The following is a 27,495-nucleotide window of genomic DNA, read 5'->3' as shown; positions in this document are numbered from 1 at the left end:
ATGATGTTACCATATTTGCTTGGCACATAGGCATACCTAATAGCTTTTTGAGTGTTTGTTTAGGATATTTCAATACTGTATATTTTAAGGAAAAGACTCAGATAGTACAGTACAGCCGCAGACATGAACCCTGCTTCATTCAGCCTCTGCATTTCTGATTTGTTGCCTTTCAATTTCCTCTGTTCTTCCTCCTCCATTATAAACCCACACCATAGTCCTAAAGTCAGGTAAGAGGGCATGATGTTTCCACCTTTCCTCTCTCATCCCCAATCATTCAGAAACCATGAAGCGTTGTTGTGTTAATGTGCTTTGTGCGTTGTTTTTCATTTGGCGAGGAAAAACACATTCCTGCTGTGTGTAGACTATGGTTTCATTTCAGTTTGGGTTTTGTGTTGACAGTTTGGTGTATTGTGCAAAATTTTGTTTTGTTTTTTCAGGTTGTCGTGAAACATTTCCGTTTTGAGTCCAAGTCCGAATAATTTCTCAATGTAGCTTCCAGGGATGCTTGAAAAGCCTTGTTGGCAAAATTTCTGCCATTTTAATCAGCAAACAGAACCACAAACAAACAAACAGATTTTGCTCTGGCAGTGAGACTGTAAAGCGAGAAGTCTGAGAACTGCTGTAGGCATCGTATTGATTTCTGATGTACAAACAATCTGTGTTAGCTCAGCAATGCGAAAAGAAATTAACACTACGCTACAAAAAATATTTCTGCTGCTTGTCCAAACTACTTATTTTTGTTTATGTTCAATCAACTTAAATTGTAAAAACCTTTACGTTAACTTAATCGATTTGCATTGGGATGACATGAATGGTTTGCGTGGAACCTAGCATTTTTTACAGTGTAGCATTAAGAAAGATAAAATAACCAACTTCTAGATCTTTACTACAGTTTTATATCATTCTATAGAATTGCTGATTTTGCTAGTCCTGCCCCATTGTGTTCTGTTAGTTGAAAAACCTTTAAGGGTTTTTGCTAGGCCTACATGGAATCTGTGTTTAAATCTGAACAGGCTCATTTTGAAAATGTGCCCAGGGATACATATTTGAGAACCGAGAAATATGTGCTTGTCTGTCCATAGGGCTGCATTTTGGGTGTAAAATGAGTGCTACAGGGCGATACTTTCCTCTTTATAGATGGCTTTTCCAGTCTGACTGGTTCGGTAGGTTCGGTAGCTCACCAGAGGTGAGGTTTGAGACTGGCGAAGGTCGGTTCAAGAAACCAGGTAAAACAAAACCCGAGTAAAGCCGTATGATGTCATAGTACAAGCACGCAGCCACAATAGCTTTTCTTTTCTAGTTTGCTTTAAAAAACCCTATTGGTTGAGTTTAGGAAAGGGGGTGGGTAAGTTAGTCAATATCAAGCTGATATATTATGCATGACGACAAGTCAACAGCCTTTTTTCAGGCTTTTGAGAAAGACATTAAAATCAGTAATCTTACATATTAGTAATGTGAATGTCACCCTTTAGTGATATGTGAAATCAAAATCTGCAAAAAGACATAGCTCCAGATACATTGAAATTTTCACTGGATGTTGGTAACAACAAAAGAAATCAATATATGCAAAGAAAACAAATCTAATTAGTTTACATATTAAGTTATGCGTAATAAAATGAAATGACACAGGGGAAAATTATTGAACACATGAAGAAAAGGAGGTGTAGAAAAGCAGTGAAAGCCCAGACAGCAGCTGAAATCTCTCAGTAGTTCTTGAGCAACCCTCTGCCCTTCGTCATTGTAAATGGATATCAGCTGCTTTAGTCCAACATCTACATTAGCAGGAGGATGTAGATGAAACCAGAGTGGACATTTCAGCAAGACAATGATCCAAAACACAGGCAAGGAAACTCTCAAATGCTTTCAGAGAAAGAAAATCAAGCTGTAGAATGGCCCAGCCAATCACCTGACTTAAATCCGATTGAAAATACAAAATAATGATCAGATTTGATAGACGAGACCCACAGAACCATCAAGATTTTTACAATTTTTTGAAAAAAAAAATCACACCTGAGCAATTCATATGACTTCATTCTCCATATGAGAGGCGTCTTTAAGCTGCCATCACCCAAAAAGCCTTTTATATGAACTATTGAATACATTTCAGTAGTTCAGTACTTTCTCCTTGTGTCATTTCATTGTTATTACACATATCCCGACTCATTTTTCAGATTTTTCTTGCTTTTGTTTTATTTTTATGTTTGTTTTGTTTGGGTTTTTACCAAAATCTGGTTCAATTCCATGTCAACAGCTACTTTAGAAATATTTTTCCCAGGAAAAAACATGATGGTTTAATACTTATTTTCCCTGCTGTATTTCTTGGTTCTCAAAAATATATCCATGGGCACATAATTCTAATGAGCTTGGGTTGGTTTAAATGCATCAAAAACTTGATGTATTTAAAACTTAAAATAAAAGAAAGCATCATATTTGTCTTCACCTATCATAATATATTATCTACTATTACTATCATAATAATTATCAACTATCATTAAATACAACTATACACAACTATTAAGTCTTCTGGCCTCGATTTTGCGTTAACTTATTCGATTTTACATTATACAAATCTTGCTTTAATGATTTATTATTATGTAGCTACATTAGGACTGTTTTAAATCTTTTAAAAATCGTACATAGTTTGTGTCTCATTCATTCAGTTAATACAAATATTCATTCTGAATTGATCCATAATCTCCAGTTTTCCGCTCGATGTCTAAACCATCACACGACTACAGATGTCTCTCATGATCCATGTTTTTTGGCTGTTGTGCATCAGGTTCCCTGGAAGTTGCATGCAATAATGAGTGTTTTTGTTTTGTGTGTTTGTGTGTGTGTGTGTTTTGTGTGTACTTCACTGTCACTCCCCCGCCCTCCCGCACTGTATGGTATTAATGTAAATGCCAACAGCCTGCGCTCCTTCAGTTCGGATAGGTCCAACACACTCAACCGGAGCTCCTTCGCCCGCGACAGCATGATGATCGAAGAGATCCTGGCGCCCACCAAGGACACGGTATGCCAATATATCATGTTGAGCATTTAAAAGCTTTAATACCATAGTGTGCTCCAATTTAGTTCAGCAGATTTGAAAATACAAATACACTTCATTGAACAACTACACACACACATCACCTATACACTATATAACTGCAGGTTAAATATGCTTATATAAGAACTTTAACTGTTAAAATCTATTAGTTAGTAGTTAATTAGTTCAAGTTATTAAATTTGTAGTAAATAATAACCTTTTTTTTTGTAAATATGGTCATTGTTTAGTGGTGTTGTATGTACGCAAAGCATTGTGGTATTACCTTCTGATACCACTGCTGTATTAAAGCAAATTTTGACAGAATAAAATTAACATTTGTTCCAATTATTAATCAATTATGATAATATTATGTTTTTCATAAAAGTGTCTTGACATAGGCTTTTGGTAGACTTTTATCTAAGTAACATTATCTGCTTTTCAATGTACTTTTGGGAATTGAATAATGCAAATAGTGCACATTCAGTACAATTAAGCACTTTTACTATTTAAACAGGTTAACTTAGGTGTTTGATGAGAGCAAATCAAAGTTCTGTATGCAAATACTGAGTAATATCATTAATATTTGTTATATTTTGTTTAGTTTGTTGGTTTATGAACTTAATATACTTAGAACCCCCCCAATATACAATGGGTACGGAAAGTATTCAGACCGCCTTAAAGTTTTCACTCTTCGTTATATTGCACCCATTTTCTAAAACCATTTAAGTTAATTTTTTTTCCTCATTAATGTACACACAGCAGCCCATATTGACAGAAATACACAGAATTGTTGACTTTTTGCTGATTTATTAAAAAAAGAAAAATTGAAATATCACATGGTCCTATGTATTTAGATCCTTTGCTGTGACACTCATATATTTAACTCAGGTGCTGACCATTTCTTCTGATCATCCTTGAGATGGTTCCACACCTTCATTTCAGTCCAGCTATGTTTGATTATACTGATTGGACTTGATTAGGAAAGCCACACACCTGTCTATAGACCTCACAGCTCACAAAACATGTCAGAGCAAATGAGAATCATGAAGTTAAAGTAACTGCCTGAAGAGCTCAGAGACAGAATTCTGGCAAGGCACAGATACATTTCAGTACCCACTGTATATATAATTTACTGTTAATGTAGTAACCCTTTCATAATAAAACATTAGAGAAGAAAAAGATTTAAAATAGAAGTATATTATATGGAGGAAAATTATATATTTGTTTATGCCACTATGTTTTCTGGACTCTGTGTACCCGTAGTCATTGACTTGCATATTTATAAATAACCAACGTTCACAGTTTAAGGTAAAATATCTTCTTTTGACAAAAGAATAAAAAACAACTACATTTACCCTGGTGGAGAGCCTAATGGTATGTAAAGATAATTAACAGATAATTAAAAATTTTTGGTGAATTATTCCATTATGCATGTAAATACGTATATAAAAAATAAAAACTCATTACAGAAATTATTCAGAGCTGTGATTATATTATACTGATATAGTCAAATGTACAACTGTAAGGTGATGAGGAGAGATCTTCAAGTCTGTCTGTCTGTCACTGTTCATTTGGAGTCATTCAGGATCTGTCTTTTCTCTTCAAATGCTTCAGGGGGTCTGTAGAGACATGCCCACCCTTGTTGACTCTCATTATAAGGTATAAAATGCATTCTGCATTGATTTTTAAGGGGCGGTCACACTACACTTTTCATTGCATTGACCTCCATTCATATGCATGCAAATGAGGGAGACATGAATCTATATCACATGAAGATCACCGTGACCTCTTAGCTGAATTAAAGGAATGGCGGAATAGCATGTTTGCAGTAGATTGCAACAGCCTGATCTCAGGTAAAAACGTAAATATTTTACGTTTTGTCAAATTAGTGGCTAATTTGGATGACTGAACTCGATTTTACCATTTTAAAATGAAGACGTGGCACCAAACCCCATCCCTAAACCCAACCGTCAACCGCTAATAGTACTAAATTGTAAGAATTAGATCATAAAAATTCATTCGAATTAGCCACTAAATCAAAAAGTTGCGAATTGCCATGAGATTGCGTTGATATTTTTTACATTTCTGATGCATTTTATGTTGAATTATGATTTTTATGGACTGTCCGCACAGTAGATATTTGGCAAGTCTAGTGTGACCGCAGCTTTAACCCATAACCCAATGCAGGCAAACATGAGCTTTGCTCCACAACATGCATTTGCTGTAGTTCATTTTTATGTTCAACTCTTCAGGCAGGCTCAAACTGGGTTTTCATTCCTTTCTGTATCTGTTAGAGTTTTATATCCTAGCTTTTCACATCGTTTTGGCTTCTCCTGCATGTTGTTTTGTTGATTGCGATTGTCATTTTAAACCACAAGACGAGGTGATAATTGTGTGGTTGAGCTGTAAACTGCAGAGTCTCAGTCTCATACAATATAAGAGTTTTTTTGAAAGCATGGGTTTTTTACCGTGGTTCACCACAGAACCGCAGTGAATGGAAATATGAATAGTTTATTCACAAGCTTGTGTTGTGTTTTAGCACCTGGCTTTAGCGAAAGATTACACTACGGACTCAATGAGACGTTACAGCTGGACGCCAGACACTCTGGACAATGTGAACCTGGTCTCCAGTCCTGTCCATTCAGGGTAAGGCTACTTTCACCATGACTATTCTTACTCAGAATTAGTGATTTAAACAACCAACAACACTACATCTGAAAGTGTTATAGTTTTTTTTTTTAAAGTGATTGATTCTGCCACAGATTAATAAAGGGACTAAGCCAAAAAGAAAATGAATGATTAACATTTTTTAAAGGGTCACGAAACACAAAAACACATTTTTAGAGATGTTGACAGTCATATATGTGTCCCACGCTGCTAAAAACACTATTAGAACACAAATATCTCACAAAAATTTGTAGTTTTTGCGTTAGTTCGAGCAAATTCGTTCTTCTGGTTTGAAACGAATTTTTGAAGCTGCGTCACGGCGATTAGATCCTTGTGTGTATATTCCAGCGTGGAGAGTGGATATCTCTACCTGCAAGTACATCAAGTGTGCAGCATTAATTCATGAGAAAGACTTGGTTCAAACCAATAAGCGCACTCTATTGTGTATGAGGTGCAAGTTCATTAATATGCATGATAGCTTCGAAGACCTGTTTTTACCTGTTACAATGTTCAGACGGCCATAGACGCCACGTTTTGTTGCCAAAAAAAGTGGAAGAACAAGAATTTGTAGACATGGGTCGTCAGTGTTGCATTTATAAATGTGCTGCAATGGAGGTTTTGTTTTTATTTCCCCGCTATGAGAGCGCAGCTGGACTCACGTAAGGATTACAGTGGTTTAATGCTGAAAGCTCAAAGACGTCACGTTGTAACCGCTGGTACAGACATCCAGTCTACACGCTGGAATACACACAGCCGTGACGCAGCTTCCAAATTTAGTTTCAAACCAGAAGAACGAATTTGCTCGAAATAATGCAAAAACGACAAATTTTCTTTCTTTTTTTTGTGAAATATATGTGTCCTAATAGTGTTTGTAGCAGCGTGGGACACATATATGACTGTCAACATCTCAAAAAATGTGTTTTGGTGATTTTTGATCCTTTAAGGAATTAAGATGCTTCATCAACTTGTGAAAAGGGTCCATAGAGGAAGTATTAAAAAAAATTCAGGCTACATACTCTCTTTTTTTTTGGCTACAACTTTCAACTGTAACAGTAACTGAACTAAACTAGAAACCAAAGAGTGTTAAAAAAAACAATGTCTACTAAAGTCATTCATTCATTTTCCTTTGGCTTAGTCCTTTTATTCAACAGGGGTCCCACAGTGGAACCACCAACTTATCCAGCATATGTTTTAGACAGCGGATGCCCTTCCAGCTGCAACCCAGTACTGGGAAACACCCACACACACTCATTCACACTCATACACTATGGCCAATTTAGTTCATCCAATTCACCTATAGCACATGTCTTTGGACTGTGGGGGACTCATGCCACCACGGGGAGAGTATGCAAACTCCACACCGATATGCCAACTGACCCCGCGTCGACTCGAACCACTTCTTCCTATGAGGCGACAGTGCTAACCACTGAGCCACTGTGTCGTCCACTAAAGTACTGTATTTTTGAATAGTTTTATTCCTTTACAAAAATCCACCTAACAGCACCAATACATTTTTTGCTACATTATGCTTGAAAGCTTTGTATGGAAGATCTTCTCTGTATTCCATCTACCTGGAATCTATTCGTATGTCTATCATTTGTCTATCAATCTATAGCTATTTCTTTATCTGTCTTTCGTTTGATTATGTCTGTATGTCTCCCTATCTTACCTTCTTATCATTTGTAGAGCCATCTGTGTTTTTCCAGATACATTCCTGCTGATATAATAATAGATTTTGTTTGTGCTTATGATTTGTTTTTTTGGCTTTCCCTGTTCCATGTTTCCACTTGTTTCTTTGCAGCATTTCTCGCTCGCCCCTTCAGTATGACAACAGGTGACAGTTAATCATGTGATCACAGTTTTTCCTCCCTTGTGTTTGTGTCCTCAACTTCTTGGTCTTCATGGTTTCAATACATTGTGCAATACATCAGGCCAGCAAACCTACTTAACTATAAGCAGTCTATATAGTCTACTTATGAGAAAAGCAGCCCACATTGTTACTGTATGATTTTCTGACTATTAAAGTCCTTTTATTATTATTATTATTAATATTATTATTATTAAAGGAGTCCTCTTTTTTACACTTTTAACTTCCTGTGTGTAATGTTGCTTGTTTGAGTTTAGAAAAATATCTGCAAGCTTACAAAGCATATATGCTTCACGTACATCTTATTTTACATCTTGCATAATAGGTCCCATTTAAGTCTTTATTATTATTATTATTATTATTTCTGTAGAAATAAAGCATGTTAGCAATAGCTAAAGGTCAATTGTAATAATGTAAGATTTACATTGTGACACTTTAACAGTTTGATTGAAGTCTAAACTAATTTTTACTGTCTTTATTACCGTGTTTAAATATCCAACATTCTCTACCTCACTAACTTCTCACCAGGTGCATGGAATGATCCTAGATCACTTCTTCGTGTTTCTGTTTTTTTTAGTGTGCTATTATCACAGCATGGGACAACTCAACTTTAAGAGCCTCTCTTTTTTTCTCTCTCTAATTCGATTGTTTGCCTCTTGCAGGTTTTTGGTGAGCTTCATGGTGGATGCTCGTGGTGGGTCGATGCGAGGAAGTCGCCACAATGGCATGCGGATCATCATCCCGCCTCGCAAGTGCACGGCGCCAACACGTATCACATGCCGTCTGGTCAAGAGGCACAAGCTGGCGTCGCTGCCACCCATGGTGGAGGGAGAGGGCCTGGCGAGCAGGCTGGTGGAGGTGGGCCCAGCGGGGGCTCAGTTTCTGGGGTAGGTTTCACCTTCCTGCCCATTACACTTCAGCCTTTTCTTTTCATTCCCATGGAAGCCATCTGTGTTTGGTAGTGTGTGTCGGTGAAGTGTTTCAGCAGTGACATACTAGAGCAGCTTTGCCCATTATTGTTGTCATGCCAATGCCCTGGTACTTGACACTGGGTCAGTTATACAGTAAAGCACATTGACTTCACCCTTGCCTTTTCTCTGTTTCCTACAATCACATCCTGCAAGTTAAAGTTCCCTAGAAAAAATCTTGAGGACTGCTGAAAGAGCTCCATTAGCTACCTTATATGAATATAAATAAATTGGATTGTTTCTTTGCAAATGTAAGCTCTACAGATATGATAATAATAAAAGCAGTTTTGACATTTTAAAGGGGTGGTCCAGAGTATTTTTAAGGCTTGGTTGTGTTTATAAGATGCAAACCAATGTGTGCTCATGCTTCACTTGTAGAAAATCATGTTATTGTTTTCATATCTCTCGATTATATACAGCTACTCAGCTAAGATGAAAACGACTGTCATATTTCCTAGTTCCTCTGAAAGGCCCGCCCTCAAGAGGCTCTGATTGGTCAGCTAACATAATGTGCTATAATTTGCAGATTGGCTCCACGTCACCACGTCACGCCCCTACAAGCACGCGCTTTTGTGCTGTGTAAACAGTCAGTCAGAGCAGTTGTTAGCAGCGTTTGCTTCCTGAATCAGACAGAAAAATTAAGAGCACACTGCTTTGCCTCACGCCTGCTCTCTAAAATAGAATCTGACAAGTGTCTTTCACAAATATTGGGGTTATAGGCATGTGTGAGTGATATGAAATGTTCAAATATCTTTTGTGAGTTTGTTATTTGAGATGTAGAACGCAGGGAAAGCTGCTGCATTGAGAGACATTGCAACGCTGCTGAAGATTGTGGCTGTTTACAGCGGTTTGACAGATAAATATGAATCTGCAGCTAAATTGTTAGCGGTACCAAACAGCATTTCCAGTTGTTTACATCCTTGTTTACATTCCTGCTACAACATATTGTTAATGCTAGAAACTATGCATGTAATAGATCAATTTTAACAAATAAAAATACTTACAGGTTGTGGCTCTCAGTCCACAGCTTTGTTGGTTGCAGGAGTTTTTAGCCAAATGCAGCACTGAACTGGAGAGATTCTGGAAGTTCCCCTTTGTCAAGTGCTAGCTATTTATTTGTTATAATTCTCAGGAACATAATTCAAATTAAATTGTAAGCACTTCTCTCTTTGTGTCGTGTCCTTTGGAAGCCCAAATACAGAAACAGAACAAGCTCTGTGGAAATAGCAGTGTTTTGACAGCGTTTTGGCTTTATTTGCTATAACATTATATCGCCTCTGGTCACGCCTCTTTGTATATGCACATAACCTGAAGGGTTTGTGATCGCATTCACTTGGATGTATTGTTTTGTAGTCCCCAAACTTTGTTCGCTGTAGCCTTTGCTAAGCTAACTTTGTAAAAACCAGTGTCTGCCTTTGCATTGAACTTCGAGCGTATTACATTCAGAGATGTTGTTTGTGTTCACACAGCTACATTGCACATCAATTAAAGTAAAAAAAAATGATATCATAGTGGACCACCCCTTTAAAACTATTTTAAGGTCAATATTATTGACCCCATTAACTTTGCTAATCATCCCAATTTTCCTAGTTAACTAAATAAAAGCTGAGTACTAATATCTTGGTAAGCAACACTTGGGAAATAACTTTAAAATAATTATGATGATTATATAATATATAATATTTACTAATTAAATATAATAATTAATAGAAAGTCTAATCATTTTAATTGTAACTACAATTTTTATCTTAAAATTTATGTTTTTTCTTATTTATGAGTAATATTTCACAAATCTGGGTTTTCTTTACAACTCACAAATCTGACTACACGTCAAGCTAAAAGTTAATATCTTGAAGTTATTTCTTCTTTCACAGTTCTGAGCAACAAATTTAGAACTCAAGGAAAGAAATTATTAAGAATCATGAAATTGATATGTAATATAAATATATAGCATAAATTAAAATGTATAGAAGCAAATAGATAAACTGTCTTGGTTTAAAGTGATAGTTCACCCAAAACTGAAAATTCAGTCACCCTTCACTTGTTTAAACCTCTAGGAGTTTCTTCCTTCTGATGAAAACTGCTAATAACCTGTAACCTTTGACTTCCATAGTTTTGTTTTTCCTGCGGTGGAATTAAACAGGCTTCTAGCTTTTTTTAAATAACTTATTTTGTGTTTAAAAGAAGAAAGAAACTCAAACCACTTCAGGGTACATTTTCATTTTTGCATGAACTATCCCTTTAAGTAGTGATGGGCACATTTTAGCAGAAAGCTAACAGGCGTCTATGTGCTGTTTGTATGAGCTTTTGCCAAAGAGTTTTCCATATAACATATACACTATCTAACAAAAGTCTTGTCATCGATCCCAACAAATAATAACTTAACTTCTAGTTGATCATTTGGAAAAGTGGCTGAAGGTAGATTTTTCTGATGAATCATCTGTTGAACTGCATCCCAATCATCAAAAATAGCATGGACCCAAGATTCTCATAGAAATCAGTCAAGTTTGGTGAAGCAAAAGTCATGGTTTGGGATTACATTCAGTATGGGGGCGTGCGAGAGATCTGCAGAGTGGATAGCAACATCAACAGCCTGAGGCCTAAGACATTTGTGCTGCCCATTACATTACAAATTACAGGAGAGGGCAAATTCTTTAGCAGGTTAGCGCTGCTCCTCATAATTCAGCCTCCACATCTAAGTTCCTGAAAGCAAAGAAGGTCAAGGTGCTCCAGGATTGGCCAGTCCAGTCACCAAACATAAACATTATTAAGATGAAGAAGGGAGGCATTGAAGATGAATCCATAGAATCTTGATGATCTCTGGGAGTCCTGCAAGAACGCTTTCTTTGCCATTCCAGATGACTTTATTAATAAGTATTTGAGTCATTGCAGAGATGTATGGATGCAGTCCTCCAAGTTCATGGGAGTCATACACAATATTAATTAATTTTCCACTGCACCATGACCTTTATATTCTATACTGGACATTATTTCTGTTAAGTAACAAGATGTTTGTCTTAGCAAAGTCAGACCTTACTGTACTAATTAAATAATGAAAAATCAAGGCATGATCATTTTTGTAATAATGTGTAATCTACAGGCCTTTGCCTTTCACATAAACCACTTCTGATACCAACTGATCAACTAGAAGTCAAGTTATTATTTTCTGTTCTTAAATCTTAGATAGAAGACTTTTGTCAGGTAGTGTAAAGTCATTTTAGATGTACAGTATTTTAGAACGACAGCAAGAAAGCTCAGTAGGTTTTGGAATAAGCTGCAGTTCTTGGAAGAGTTTGATCAATAGCTTGCGCTGAAACACTAGGGCCGGTATCCCATCCTGCAGGAATGACTGAAGTTGTTCCTCCTTTTTTTGTTCCTCTAAATGCTGCATGGAAATAATTCAGTAAGCTCCATCTACCCCGAAACCTCCCCCCTCTTAGCGAGGGCGAGAGCTACGTTAGCCGAATCCTGCAGCTCGGGCCGCGAGGAACGAAATTTTCGGGGTAGGAGTGTGCGCTAAGTGAAGTTCAACTACTATTGACACCACGGCTGATGTTTCCTTTGTTTCCTCCTTTACGTTCATCTGCACCTTTTCCTTTTAGCTTTCAGTGAATGTACACATCGCTGAAAGTGACTCATACTGGCTGTTTATGGGCTGGTTATGCAGTGCTTGGTGAGCATGAGTGTCTGCAGTCATGGCTGCTGCCTTTAGCCTTGTGTTTTTTTATGCTAAGAGAGAGTTTCATTTGACCTTTTAGTTTCTGAGAAGGTATCAGTATGGTTTTTATTAAGCTTAAGGTCAGTTTGTATTATATTCGGATGTTTTGTGTCTAATGTGCCTGGTGGGTCTGAGTCTGGGGCCTTCAGGTATGAAATTTCCCATGGTACCTTCTCTGTCTACACATTTAACATTTTGTTTCATGATTCCATGTTTGTCTGATGTTACTGTTCTCATTCATTGTGTAACATGAGCTATGTCATTCCACACGTTGAGGCAAGTTGCTTTTCAGTTGAAATAGAAATATTTATATAAAATATAGCAAGAGTTTCCAGAAAATCTACCAGTCAATGATGGAATATGCATATGTGAAATATTAATTGATCTTAAACCTAGACAATCATTTGTAGAATTAACTACATCGTGATTTGATCATTCTTGAACATCTTGAAAAGGTTTTACAAACAGACTAACCTATAAACAAAAAGTAAAATTGTAGTTTAGTGATGGAGATAACTATAGTGATAGTTATATTGTACAAACATCTACAAAAACAGGCTAAAATGCTCTTTTCCTACTAAAAGTGTACTGAAGTTTCGTCCTCTGCCACTGTTTTATGTTCTTTAAAGCAGCATTGATTCTGATTGGTCAGTGATTTGATCATTTATTAGCTGGAACACTCTTCTTTTTGAAATAGGCTCATTTTTACAAGAGTTAAACGGTTGAGTGTTACCATTTTGAGTCCATTCAGTCGATCTATTGGTCTAGCGGAGCACTTTTAACTTAGCTTAGCTTAGGTCATTGATTGGAAATGATATTACAGGCAATTATACTTTGCATCGCTGTTAGCTAGCTGGGGACTTTTTCAGGTGCTGCGTAATATCCATACCTGTCAACATTGGGATGTGAAAATAAGGGATATGCCCACCATAATAAGGAATTCCGCCGACCCGACCCACCCCCCCACCTTTTTTTTTTAAGTCCCCAAATGACTAAATATTTTTATTTGGAGATGTTTCATTGTAATAAAGACTTATTGCTGAGTTAAATGGTCAGTAATATGTTTTATTATTATTTTTTACAAAAAAAAATTAAATAGTGTACATTAGCAGCAAATACATTAGCAAACAGTTCAGCTTATTGAAATTAATAGCTATTATAATGAAATAGAATCAAGCTATCAAATCTCATTAGCCGTTTCTTCACTGTATAACTTAAACATTCAGATTAAAGAGCAACGAATTAATCTCTTCGTTCGACATCGACATCTTCGATCGACATCTTTAGATATTGTCATTATTAATTATGTGTATATGTCATTTCAAACACGCACCCAAAACCGTGTGTACATAATCAGTTTGGGAAACAGCGTCTATTTAGAACTATGGAGCGCGTCAGCTGACAGTCATGCACCACTATATGACTGTTTTAAGGATTGCATATGAAGGAGAGACGGCACCTGTAATGAAAAGGAAAGTGAATCCTGCTGTTTTTATATTTATTTCAAAGTCTTTCCATGCCCAAACAAAGCGAAAACACAGAACAGACTCACATTTAAGAGTAAGGGGCGGCCCCTGGTGGTTCGGCGGTATGGGTTGCTTATAGGGAGGCTTGGTTTATTTGCGACACTTAAGAGAAAGACTGAAAATACGGGAGAAATACGTGAAAATACCTTTACGGGATGATAGCGGGATAGAACTGTAAAATACGGGAGAATCCCGGGAAAAACGGGAGGGTTGACAGGTATGGTAATATCATGTCAACAAAGTTCTTTGATTATTATGCCAGAATGAGAGGAAAGTTCTTAGACACATCAGCCTAGAAAACAGCAACTTTTATTTTTTCCTTAGGTCTTAGTACACAATATAACCACAGAAGAGTTAAGCTTTGAATAGGAAAATTATCTAAACTCTTTGAGTGAGATGCTAATGGTCCAATCTGATTCAATAATTTATGCTAAGCTAAGCTAAACTTGCTCCTCTGAAAAGTTCAGCTTAATCAATCCAAATATGGTAAAACTGAACTGTTTAATTCTAGGGGACTTGTAAAATCAGCCCATTTCCCAAAAATTTGGAGTGTTCCTTTAAATCTTGGAAGAAAAACATGACAATTAATTAAATATTTAAGCATTTTAAAGAACACAATTGAAACAATTCAGCTTTGAACCTTAAAACAACCTTAAGAGTAGCCTTAAAATGAGAAGGATTTTTTTACTGAATGGCTAAATAGAGATAAATAGAAATATTTCACATTTTATACACCTTAATGCCTTTGTGTTTATAATTCAAAAACTTTTATACACAACATAACTCTCACTCATTTGACCTAAAGTGCATTCATGGGATTCATTCTATCAATAATTGAGTGTTATCAGCAACACATTTAACTAAGTGAGATAATACTGAAACAACAATATATTACTAGATGTTACTAGTTTTAAAAATAGATCAGCTTTTTTTAACTAGTAGTTTGATCAATTTATAGTTTTAGTGGCTCTAAATAATGTTGTTTTTAAGCTTTGTCTTGTTCTTTAAACAAGGTAGTCATTTTTGTACTTGTACTTTTAATATATAGCTCAAAACAACACTTGAACGTACCATTTTAGAAGCTGTTTTTTGGACACTGATTTAAAATAGGGTTTTGTGCAATGCATCTTTATTTTGCATTTTACTTGGTGTTTGAAAGATTTAATTTTCAAAGCATGAAGTGACGCTTGGTAAAAAACAAAAAAAATGTTATAGTAACTCCATATATGTCCCTCTGGGTTCAGAATTGAAACAGGTGGTCCTTACCCAATCCGTATTAATAATACACCCATTTGCCAAGTGCCCCTCTTTTGCACTAATGTTCCATGAATGTACGTCATCGCCATTTACTAAAGTCATCAGCAGCATTTATATTTCTCTCTCTCTGTCTCGCATGTATTAGTCTGAGAGGGTCCACTGATAAAGGCCCGCACTGTGTTTTCACAGCCCCGTGATTGTGGAGATCCCTCATTTTGGGTCCATGAGAGGGAAAGAGCGAGAACTCATTATGCTCAGGAGCGAAAACGGTGAGACCTGGAAGGAGCATCATTATGACTGCAAAACTGAAGACCTCAATGAGCTACTCAATGGCATGGATGAAGGTATAATGATGATTGCTGGAAATGCACTGCTTTTGACCTTGCTATTCCACATGATGAGATTCAGAGAAGCCTTTAGTGAGTATTGATTGGCGCTTAACTGTTGGGTGTATATATTGTTGATGACAAAGCAGGATGGAAAATGGCTGATGTAATGCTAATGTGTAATGCTACAATTTATCAATTGCCTTTTACATATACAAACATGCTGAAATTAAAGGATTAGTTCAGCCAAACATTTAAATTCTGGGATAAATTGCCTACCCTCATGTCATTCAATGCTTGATACTTTGGCTGCATGATATGGGAAAAATCTGATATTGTGATATTTTATTTTTCTGCAATAAATATTGAATTATGTTTCAGTATTCAGTTTCACAAGGTAGTTTAAATAGCACCATTTGACAGTTTTCTGGGCAGTCTAACAGTATTCAGGTACAGTAATTGAATAATCACAATGCAAAACATGCTTTTCTTACTTTGCTTTGTCTCATTTTGAGTCTGAATATATAAAAATGCTTAAATCAAGTAAAAATACTGTTTTGTTTTCAACTTCAGAAGAAATAAGTCAAAAAAAACTGTTTTTTTCCATTTATCTTTAAAATTATCTGCCAGAGGAGTAAGTAAAATAATGAAATGTAGATATTTGGACAAAAATTCTAAGTGAGAAAGCCTTTTTTTTTGCATAAATTGTGTAAATTCTGTATAAATATAGTAATTAAATACAATTCTGTAGCTCCTGGTCATATAATTCAAACTCAAAATTGCATATCTTGTGATGTGACTATTGCGGATATGCACATTGTGATATCGGTGCTATATACGATATATTGTGCAGCCCTATCCGAGACCTTCGTTCATCTTCAAAACACGGATTAGATAAAATCAAGACATTCAAAGTCCAGAAAAGGAATCAAAAACTTTGTCAAAACATTCCATGTGACTTCAGTGGTTCAGCTGTAAGCATAGGAAGCTTCTAAAACAATGTAAATATGACTTTATTTGCCTATATCTTCACTTCAATGTCAGGTCAGTATGCGTGTTTACCACGGGCAATGAGATGTATAATAGAGTCAGCAGCGCAACACGCATGCATTGTATTCCTCGTAGTAAACACCACCATGGTCTGATGTGGAAGACATGGATTTCTTTTTTACAGTTTGTTTTGGCACACAAAAGTGTATTTGAAGCTTAGTACAGTTGAACCACTGAAGTCACATGGAATGCTTTGAAAATGTTATTGGTTCCTTTTCTGGACTTTGAACGCTTTTGGATCGATGCTGCCTATGGAGGGTGAGAAATCTGTAAAATATCTACATTTGTGTTTCGAAGATGCATGAAGGTCTTAGAAAATGTTTATTTTTGGGTGAGCTAATCCTTAAGGTAAATACTTAGATTTTTAGAAGCAATATATATATATATATATATATATATATATATATATATGATAAATACTTAGAAGCAATCATTACAACCCCTTAGCAACACATTTAAAACCAGCACAAGACAACACCAACTTCAGGAAACATAAAAATCAGGGTTTTTTTTTCTCGAGTAAAATACTTTTGCAGCCCTTCAAAATACTGTTGTGTTTTACAGAGCTGGACAGCTCAGGTGATCTGGAGAAGAAACGCATCTGCCGAATCATCACGAAGGACTTCCCACAATACTTTGCGGTCGTATCAAGAATCAAACAGGAGAGTAATCAGATGGGTCCCGATGGAGGCGTCCTGTCCAGCATGACAGTACCTATGGTACAGGCCTCGTTCCCTGAGGGTGCTCTCACCAAGAAGATCAGAGTTGGACTGCAGGTAGATAACGGTCTAGATATTCCCATTTTTGTGTAATTATTCACAATATGCAAATACATTCTTCTATCTCAGCCAAACAGCAGTTGCAGAACCTAGCATCTGAAGAACATCCATTAAAAAGGCATTTTACTGCACAAAATCTTCTTTGTATTACAACAACTGAATTGACTCAACAGTTTTTCTTTTAAAAAGTGAGCATTTGAACAGTTGAACACTTGAACCAAAAATTAAAGATTTTTTCTTCTATGACTAGAAGAACTAGGGTTATCTAGAGTTTAACTATCAAAACATTGCTCTTTATAAGAATCTCACTCAACCAAGTCTTACTTCAAAACACCTCAATCAATGACACGATTTTAAGTTGGGACAATGTAGGAAACAGACATAATTTACTTTTTTACATTGTATAATGTACAGTTGAAGTCAGAATTATTAGCCCCCCTCTTGTTTTAAATATCTTCTAAATTATGTTTAGCAGAGCAAGGAAATTTTCACAGTATGTCTGATAATATTTTTTCTTCTGGAGAAAGTCTTATTTGTTTTATTTCGGCTAGAATAAAAGCAGTTTTGAATTTTTTAAACACAATTTTAAGGACAAAATTATAAGCCTCTTTAAGCTATCTTTTTTTCGGTAGTCTCCAGAACAAACCATCGTTATACAATAACTTGCCTAATTACCCTAACCTGCCTAGTTAACCTAATTAAGCCTTTAAATGTCACTTTAAGCTGTATAGAAGTGTCTTGAAAAAATCTAGTCAAATATTATTTACTGTCATCATAGTAAAGATAATAAATCAGTTATTAGAAATAAGTTATTAAAACTATTATGTTTAGAAATGTGTTGAAAAAATCTTCTCTTCGTTAAACAGAAATTGGGGAAAAAAATAAACAGGGGGCTAATAATTCAGGGGGCTAATAATTCTGACTTCAACTGTATGACATTGCAGTTTCATTTAAATCTTCTTGCGTTCTTTTAACAGGCCCAACCTGTTCCAGATGAAGCTGTGAAGAAGATTATTGGTAATCGTGCCACCTTCAGCCCAATAGTGACCGTGGAGCCTCGCAGGAGGAAGTTTCATAAGCCCATCACCATGATCATACCTGTGCCTCCTATCTCTGGAGAAGGGGTGGTGAATGGATACAAAGGAGACACCACACTAAGCCTGCGTTTACTCTGCAGTATAACTGGTAAGATTGGATAATAGTCATCGATAATGACTTAAATACATTCATCAGCCACTAGGAACACCTTGTGAGTGTAAGCTAGTAACAGTTTCCCTCAGAACTGCTTTAATTCCTTATGGAATCACAAACAAGGTGCTGCAATACCATATTGGCAAGACGGCATTATACAGTTACTCCAGTTTTGTTGACTGAAGAAGGACATTTGAGTATAATTAACTCAAGAATCCAGTTTAAAATGGTTTGTGCTCATGCTGGAAGTAGCACCACAACATGAATTCAGTGTGGTCATAAAGGAATTTAGATGGTCAACACCAATACTCTTGAAGACTTTGGTGTTTAAAAGATGCCGGACTGGTCCAAAGTGTGTATCCCCCACACCATTTCACCACCAGAAACCTTAACACTTATTCATTGCAGGTCGAATGTGTACTTTCATGTTGTTAACATCAAATTCGAGACTTATTAAGCCAGCCAACCATTTTATATAAATAGTATATAGGGTAATATAGCAATATAGAGTAATGTGCGCTCAGATGTGTTCTTCTGCTATTGGTTGTAATAAGTGCTTATTTAAATCACTGTTGCCTGTTTGGCCATTCTTCTGATCCCTACCTGTAAACCCTACAGATGGTTGTGTTTGAAAACTACTCACAAACTTAGCAGATCAATTCCTGAAGTACTCAAGCAGCAACAGCCATATCACATTCATAGTCAACTGTATCAGTTTTCTACCCATTCTGATGCTCTGACCCAATCTGCAAATTGCTGCTATGTGATTGGCTACATATTTGCATTACCAAGCAGTTGAAAGGTGGGCCTAATAAAGTGGCTGGTGAGTTTACAATAAAATATAGAATCTTTGGACGATTTTATTTGCTATTAATGCTATTAATCCTTTCAAAGCTCTACATCATGTTTGCTGCATGAAATCCAATAATTGTTCCTTATTAATTTTGTAGTGCTGGAGTGGAGTGTCTATTTTGCTCTAGCATATCACACTTTAACACAGGGTTCCCACGTTTTCATAAACAGCAGATTCAAAGACTTTCAAAAACTTTTTAAAGCACCATTATTTTCAAATCAAGGTCCTTTTTGTCCTAATGGTACATAACATTTAATTATACATTAAACATGTCAGAGTCATGATTTTTTAATGTTTCATTTTCTTAAATTTGGACCATTTTAAACGCTATTAAAAATATTATTATTATTCAAATGCTGTTTCTGAAATATTTATAAAATCATTTGTCATAGTTCTTTTACAAGACTTTAATTTAAGATTTGAAATTGGGAATTTCTATTTTTTTCACTGTTTTTGACAGAAGCCTGACAATTGTTGAAATTACACCAAAATTAATTTCATTTCAAATGTAATTCAAGCACTTTCAAGGACCTTTGTTTTTGAGTACTTTTAGGCTTTGAATCCATGGGCTCTATTTTAATGATCTAGGTGCAAAGTCTGAAGCGCAGGGCGCAAAAGCATTAAGGGCGTATCCGAATCCACTTTTGCTATTTTAAGGACGGAAAAATATGCTCTGTGCCCGACGTATGGTCTAACAGGGTTGTGCTCATTCTCTTAATGAGTTATGGGTGTGTTTTGAGAATAAACCAATCAGCGTCTCAGCTCCCATTCCCTTTAAGAGTCACGCCATTTGTAAGTGGAAAAACAGAACGCTTCACTAGAGAGAAAACAGTTAAACAGACCATCTGTAGCGCGAGAATGAGAGAATAAGCCTCCTTCAATCTGCCTTTACTTTCACTTTCTCTCTTTCATGGATAAGGAAATGTGTTGTTCGCACAGACATCCATTAGCCTACATAATTAATTTCGTTTGTTAAACGCAAAGATTTGTTTCAAAACTATTTCTAAATTCAGTTCTAATTTCCAGCAAACGAATAAATGAGCAATAATAACGAGTTATATCCAAATACACGTTATGCCCCATATGGTCCAAAACCTGACAGGCGGACAAATCTAAGCTTGTTTTTAATAAAACAAATATAAATATGCATTTAAAAAATAATACTGCTAATAATGCTAACATTATACAAAAGCAAGCAATAAACTAAAAAAAGCCCCCACGAGATGAAGAAGGCATGAAGGCAGTGGTTTTTATATTTGTGTAGAAAGTAATATTTAAAAATATATTTTAATCCTTTAATTCTTTTTCATTTGTAAAGATATTTGCATATTACTGTACATCCTGCATAGTTTAAGCAATGTGTAAGTGAGGTGCACAACTGACGCACTCTGCGCTGGACTTTAGACCTGCTTTTAGCTGATCTATTGCACTGATCTATTGTCTTTTTAGTTCCTCGAAATAGTAACGCGCCAACGATGCGCCTTAACACACCTCTTTTCTAGACGTAATTATTTTAAAACGTAAGTAACGTTATTATTATTTTAAAACGTAATTATTTTATGTTTTGTCAGTTTAGTGGCTAATTCGTACGAGTTCAGTCGTAGGAATTCCTACGATTTTAAAAAGGAGGCGTGGCACCTAACCCCACCCCTAAACCCAACCGTCATTGGGGGATGAGCAAATCGTACTAAATTATACGAATTAGATCGTACGAATTCATACGAATTAGCCACTAAATGAAAAAGTTACGAATTGCCGTGAGATTGTGTTGGAAACACCCATGAGTCCACAAAGTGGCACAAATGGATTTGCTATTTAACGTGGTGGAAAATGAGAAAATTTGGATTGTGCTGGTCTGAAAATAGCAACACGGCGTGGAAACACGTTATGCGCCTTATTGCGCCGGGTGTTTGATAGGGCCCAATGTGTCTGAAATTCAAGTACTTTCAAGAAGCATAGGAATGCTGTTGACAAAATGTGATCTTCATTTTATAGCATTACCACGTTTTTGTTTTTTTTTGCTAAATAATAGATTTTTTTTATATTCATCTAATTGAGAATACTAGATAGGCAACAATTGTCATGTTTTCTTCAGAAAATGTAACAAATCCTAATAACAAAGTATCTGATGACAGGTGGCACATCTCCAGCTCAATGGGAGGACATCACCGGCACTACACCTCTCACCTTCATGAACGACTGTGTGTCCTTCACCACAAACGTGTCTGCCAGGTACAAGGACGACTGATGTCCATCTCTTTCATGAAATCCTCTTACCTGCTATGATCTATTTTCAATATCTCCTATAAGTCTAGAAAATCGATTTACGTTTCTGCCAATTTTGTGCCCAGGTTTTGGCTTGCTGACTGCCATCAAATCCCAGAGACTGTACCTTTGGCCACCCAGCTCTACAGAGAGCTTATCTGTGTGCCCTACATGGCCAAGTTTGTAGTGTTTGCCAAAATGAATGACCCTGTGGAGTCCAACCTGCGTTGCTTCTGTATGACGGATGATAAAGTGGACAAAACTCTGGAACAACAGGAAAACTTTGAGGAGGTAGCCAGAAGCAAAGACATAGAGGTATATATTTATTTTAATGTGATTTAATAAACCTTTCAGGATGAATATTTATTTTATGAAGTAAAACTTTTTTTTGCACATTAACAGTAAATAAAATGTTGTACGACTTGTAAACATAACTGGCAATTTTAAAGGTCCTGGAAGGGAAGCCCATCTACGTGGACTGCTATGGCAATTTGGCTCCTCTGATCAAAGCTGGACAGCAGCTGATTTTTAACTTCTATGCTTTCAAAGAAAACAGACTCCCATTCTGTGTGAAGGTAGTTCATTTTTCTATCACAATTTCCATCTTTTTGTTTGACTATTTTCATTATTAAATGCTTTTTCTTTATTAAATTAAATTATTCAGCACAATGAATACTGCTAAAATAATTATTGTTATTAAGTAATTGTTATTAAAATAATGAAAATAATATCTCAAATGCACATATGCACTATGCTGTAAAGACCTTTTACAAATATATTTATTTAGTGCGCAACAAAATTTTTCACATGACTTTCAGTTTGTTTGATTACTGTGTATAACTGGACTACCCATTTTAATTTACAAATTTGAATGAAACTTACTATTGTCATAACTAAAAAGTCACAGACAATTTCTTTATGTGAACTGTATTAATTAATTTATATTTATTCATTCATTATTATTACTATTTGTTTAGCTGAAACCATCTGCTTATTTAAAGCGATATTAAATTGTACAATTTTAAAAGTGAAAGTAAGGCTGCGGTGGGAAGAAGTATCGCCTGGAGTCACACAGGAACGGTGTGTACAATGGCGTATTGTTTTGTACCTGGCTGTATATCTTATCAGCGAAGAGAAAGTGACACAAATTCATAATTTCACCGATTTCCGAGTGAAGGTCCATTCTGAATGGATGGTGAAAATAAAAGGGAGATCGGACCTCAATTTTAGCTAAGTTAAGGGAAATGGCACACGTTCTCTTTGCCAAACACACGTTTTAGATGCCATTTATCAAAGTTAAGTTAATGAACTGATTTTTTCACTATATTAGACTTGTCACGATGAAAAAACATTTAAGCGCTGTTGAGAACGTTATTAAACACCGCCATAGCATTCACCAGTGCTCAACTGAAATGACTGATGACTCGACTGATCTTCGTGGATTTAAAGCAATCCAGTATCTGTGTATCTGTGTTTGCATTCGGTGAAGAGTGGTGAACTGATGGCTTCACAGCAAGGGCGTAGGTTTGCACTTGACATTGGTGGGGACGGGTGAACCAAACAACAACAATATATATATATATATATATGCAATTATTTATTTAACTGCTATTAAATTATATTAATAATTAATCCTCTCTTTATACAATTTATTATAAAGTTTTAGGCCTGTAGCCAAGGGGAGTTCGGACAACCAAAAGTTGGATTATTATTATTATTTTTGAATTTTTCTTATTATTCAAATGGCCAAATTCTAACCGAGGACAGTTGAATGTTCTGGCCAGTTTGTTATTTGCCTGTAGGCTTCAGGTTTTAATTTAAAACAAGTTTTAACAGATTTGTAAAAAAAAAAATTAATGATAGATGATAATAAATTTGTATTTTAAAAATAAGTATCTTTTCATATTTTTTATTAAAAATGTTCATTATTTATATAACTGTTATATAAAACTTACTGTTTAAATTCACATTTGTAAATAAACACTCAAAATAGTAAAACAGTGAGGTAAGCAATTTGACAGAATGGTTGAAAATATTTATGGTACATCAATAAGTGTGGTTATGATAACTATCTGACAAGCTAATCCAGCAAAAATTAGTTCTTTAAATGTCACTAAAATGCAGTATTTATACCTCCTAATTAAATAGAAAATGAGGCGAATAACTGCAAAAAGGTTTCGTTTTTCTGAAAACAAATAAGCAACCCTTTCAATAAGTAGGCTACAGCCTAATAGTGTAATGTTAAAAGAATGCTTATTAACTGATATAAAGAGAGAGCTTAATAAAGTCTTCCGTTTATTTTAGCCATAGTGCAAATGAAACATGTCTTATATATATCCCTATCGCAGGCTGTATTTTTTCTGTTAATAGTTTCAACTGAAATTGGACATCTACTCTGAGAGATTACTCCTACTGCTTACTGACAGGGATTATATACTGTACTTTAGCTGTTTATTCTGCAGTAAGTTTTCAGGGCATATTATTCAGACTATCTCAGTCTGCTAAAACGATTAACTGTGTGTTAAAGCAGGGAAAAAACACAAGCATTAACGACATTATCATAATGGACTCATTCAGTAGCGAACTTAGCGTGTAGCGTAACTTACACTTTCGTTAAAAAAAGTACCGTATATCACCTTATGTTACTTGTGTGTCACCCAACAAACCTTATACCTGCACGGGAAAAAAAAACAATCCACTGCTTTTGGCGCTGCTTCCATCTGAAAGCAGCCACAGCCTCTCACAGCCAATCAAAATGTCCATATGCGTTTTGGGGGAGGGAGGAATCGAGTCACCTCCGTCCACCCTTAACCTACGCCCCTGCTTCACAGTGTTTACCTGGTGCCATGAACCTAAACCTAGGAGGACACTTAAGCGTATTACTCTTAAAGAGATTAGGATTTAGTTTTATGCATAATATGCTTTTATTGTTTAAATTAAACTTGAATGATATTAAAGTAATGTTTACACCACATCTGCACTTTGAATTTGCGGCAACAACTGGAGATTTGTAGCCCACAGCATGTTGTTGCAATGTTTACAGTGCTGATCCTATACAGTACTTCCAGGTTTCTTCTTTGTTTTATAAAATGGCGGCCTCGTAAGCATATAGTTCACCCCAAAATGAAAATGATACAATCATTTAATTTGTTTCAAATCTATGTGAGTTTTCTTCATCCATTCAACACAAAAGAAGTCATTTTGAAGAACGTTAGAAACCAGCCTCTATTAACTTCCATAGATTTTTGTTTTCCTACTCTGGATGTCATAGACTTCAAAATATCTCCAATTGTGTTCAACAGGAAAAAGAAACTCATAAAGCGTTAGAACCAATTGAGGGTGAGTAAATAGTGAGTACATTTTCATGTTTTGGTGGTGAACTATCACTATAAATGAGCTGATACACATGCTTCCACAGGCTACAATCCAGAAAATTCCATACAAGTTAGACATGAGGATTAATTTGACAGTACACTCAAAGAAAATGGCGTATGTTGTTTGTTCAAACTGCTTATTTAAAATGAGCTGAAACAACACCATTCCTGTTTTGTTTTGGGACAACTTGATTGTTTGATGTTCAATCTAATCTTAAATTTCTAGAAACTAATAAACTAATTTAATATTTTCACGTTGCCCCAACACAAATTGATAGAGTTTTTTTTACAGTGTAGTAACATTTCTTTGTGCTCTTTAGGTCAGAGACAACAGCCAAGAGCCATGCGGCCGCCTGTCCTTCCTCAGAGAGATCAAAACCTCCAAGGGTCTCGCTCAAACTGCTATCTGTAATTTAAACATCACACTGCCAGGATTTAAGAAGGTAAGGCTGAACTATGATCATCTGCGTCATATCATGCCATCTTCATACTCAGGAAAGATAGAGCAGCCTTCCTAGTCATTAAGGGTTAAACTTGGCTCAAACTGCCTGAGTGTGTCTTTTATCTGTTTCAAGCTTCTTTCAAGTTGGTGTTGTTGTTGTTGTTGTGGCTGACCCAAATCATACTTTTGATTTGGATCCTGCTTTGGCTGAAGGTGCACAGGCTTGTGCTTTTTTCAGCAGCTTCTGTGGTTGCGGCTTTTTTCTTTTCATTTGTTGCCCCTTTATGTTCCTTCACTGTGGCTTTGCGGTAACTCAATCGCCTTTTTTCACATCCTGATGTTTCTTCCCCCCTACTCTTCATTACGTTATCCCCTCTGTTTCTGCAATGCATCTTGGGAACCAAAAGGATGTGGATTCAGATCCCGAGGAAGAGGTAATAGTGCTGTCCCCTCATTTCCATGTGGTGTGCTAGTTGCTTTAGCTTTGGATTATTTGTTTAATGCGGCTTTAACATGGGTACACATACAGAACACATACAGCATGCTGCTGCAATTTTCTGCAAGTCTTTTCACTCATCCATGCGCAAATATTGTTGCCTAGACTGTCGAGACTTAAAATGGATCTCATATCAAATCGGCTATATTTGATTTTAAAAGGAGAACATATAAAAATAAGTTTCAGTATTGAGTACTGATCATCGACGAACACAAAATCTCATTGACCCAGTCGATCATAGTTATTCTTTTTGTTCCATGGCCAGGGGGGGATTTATAGATTTGGGGGCCCTAAGCAGTTGCAGCCAGGGGGGCAAATTTTAAATGATTTGTTTCCTGAAAATGAATTCATAACTAAAAATAATAAATAAACTATGTTGTTTAAAAAAAAAAACTAAGAATTTAGCTGCTATACAAGCTTATTTGTCCCATTTTTGACAGTATGCTATCATACATTTTAAAAATAACTGATAGAAGGCAGCTTTAAGACATGTAATTTTAAATTATTCAAGTGGACAAATTCTGACTCAGTGTTGCCAACTATTTTCAATGAAAAGGCGCTAAGCTCTGCCTGAAAAGTCGCTAAATGTCGCTAGTTTACATCATACATCAATTTGCATATTACTGACGTCATCACGTTCTACTGTTTATGTTTGTTTAACAGCCTATGGTTAATAATAAAAGTTATTTATATTTGCACTACGCTTTATATATGCCTGTCAATTTAACTAAATGTATTGCTGTTTGAATACAGTATTTCAGTAAAGATGTGTAGTTAATTTGCAGTAATATCAGTATCTCAGTAAAAGTTCCGAAACTGCCACTAAAATGTCTGTGATTGTGAACAAGAAAAGAATAACTGGTCAAATTAAATTGTTAAAATAAAGGAGAAGCAGATCGGTTTGACTGTACAATGGAAATACCTCACGCTATCGGTGCTAAATCACTTGCCGTCCGTTCGCAGAGGAGTGATCTGCTCTCAGGCTGCAGGGGAGAGAGAGGGAGAGAGACTGCTGTCATGGACTGACTGGGCTGCCCGTTAGTGCTCTGAGGCGAGATAGGGGCTGATGGCATCATCCGCAGCTCGTTGAGAAGAGTAGGGACGGTGCAGCATGGACACATAAGAGTCTATAAAAAATCTCAGTTAACACCCAAAAAAAGTCACTAGATTTGTCGCTAGTTGCTTTTTTTGCAAATATGTCGCTAAGGGAGTCTGAAAAAGTTGGCAACACTGTTCTGACTGAGGAAATAAGCTGGCCAGTTTGTTATCTGCCTATAGGCTACTGTTTTTAATTAAAAAAAAGTTTTAACAGATTGCTGATTAGTTTTTTAAAATGATGGAGGATAATAAATTTGTATTTTAAAAACGATTTTCATATTTCTTTGTTCAACATTTTATTATAAATTGTAAGCTCATAACATTATTTATGCAACTGTAATAACCTACACTTTAAATGCACATTTGTAAATAAACACTTTGTGGTAAAATAGTATGGTAAGCACTTTGACAAAAATGTAGCGAATACTTTTGTTGCATCAAAGTGTGGTTATTATGAACACAATATGACAAGCTGATCCAGCAAAAATGAATGTTTAAAATGTCACTAAAATGCAGTATTTGATCATCATAAGTTAATAGAAACGAACCTTTCAATAAGCGGACTCCGGGCCTATCTTAGCATTAGGGTT

The 27,495-nt window shown here is 35.9% G+C and overlaps 1 protein-coding gene across 18 annotated transcripts in view; it reads left to right on the top strand.

The window, feature by feature from the left end:
- ank3b (ankyrin 3b) overlaps positions 1-27,495 on the top strand; it is a 303,338-nt gene that overhangs the window by 251,837 nt on the left and 24,006 nt on the right. For 9 of the 18 annotated variants that reach the window (XM_056470181.1, XM_056470174.1, XM_056470182.1 and 6 more), the window contains 12 exons: positions 2,911-3,013; positions 4,643-4,687; positions 5,568-5,674; positions 8,225-8,449; positions 15,221-15,375; positions 16,972-17,183; positions 18,164-18,371; positions 21,366-21,462; positions 21,582-21,810; positions 21,945-22,070; positions 25,190-25,312; positions 25,719-25,745. In XM_056470181.1, the coding sequence (XP_056326156.1) occupies positions 2,911-3,013; positions 4,643-4,687; positions 5,568-5,674; positions 8,225-8,449; positions 15,221-15,375; positions 16,972-17,183; positions 18,164-18,371; positions 21,366-21,462; positions 21,582-21,810; positions 21,945-22,070; positions 25,190-25,312; positions 25,719-25,745 (1,657 nt within the window). The remainder of the gene's footprint in view (positions 1-2,910; positions 3,014-4,642; positions 4,688-5,567; positions 5,675-8,224; positions 8,450-15,220; positions 15,376-16,971; positions 17,184-18,163; positions 18,372-21,365; positions 21,463-21,581; positions 21,811-21,944; positions 22,071-25,189; positions 25,313-25,718; positions 25,746-27,495) is intronic. The other 9 variants (XM_056470186.1, XM_056470179.1, XM_056470185.1 and 6 more) reach the window with 3 other exon arrangements.

Source organism: Danio aesculapii, chromosome 12, assembly GCF_903798145.1.
Source record: "Danio aesculapii chromosome 12, fDanAes4.1, whole genome shotgun sequence".
NCBI lineage: Eukaryota > Metazoa > Chordata > Actinopteri > Cypriniformes > Danionidae > Danio > Danio aesculapii.
The sequence above is the reverse complement of the archived record's forward strand: the minus strand, read 5'-3'. Positions and strand labels throughout refer to the sequence as shown.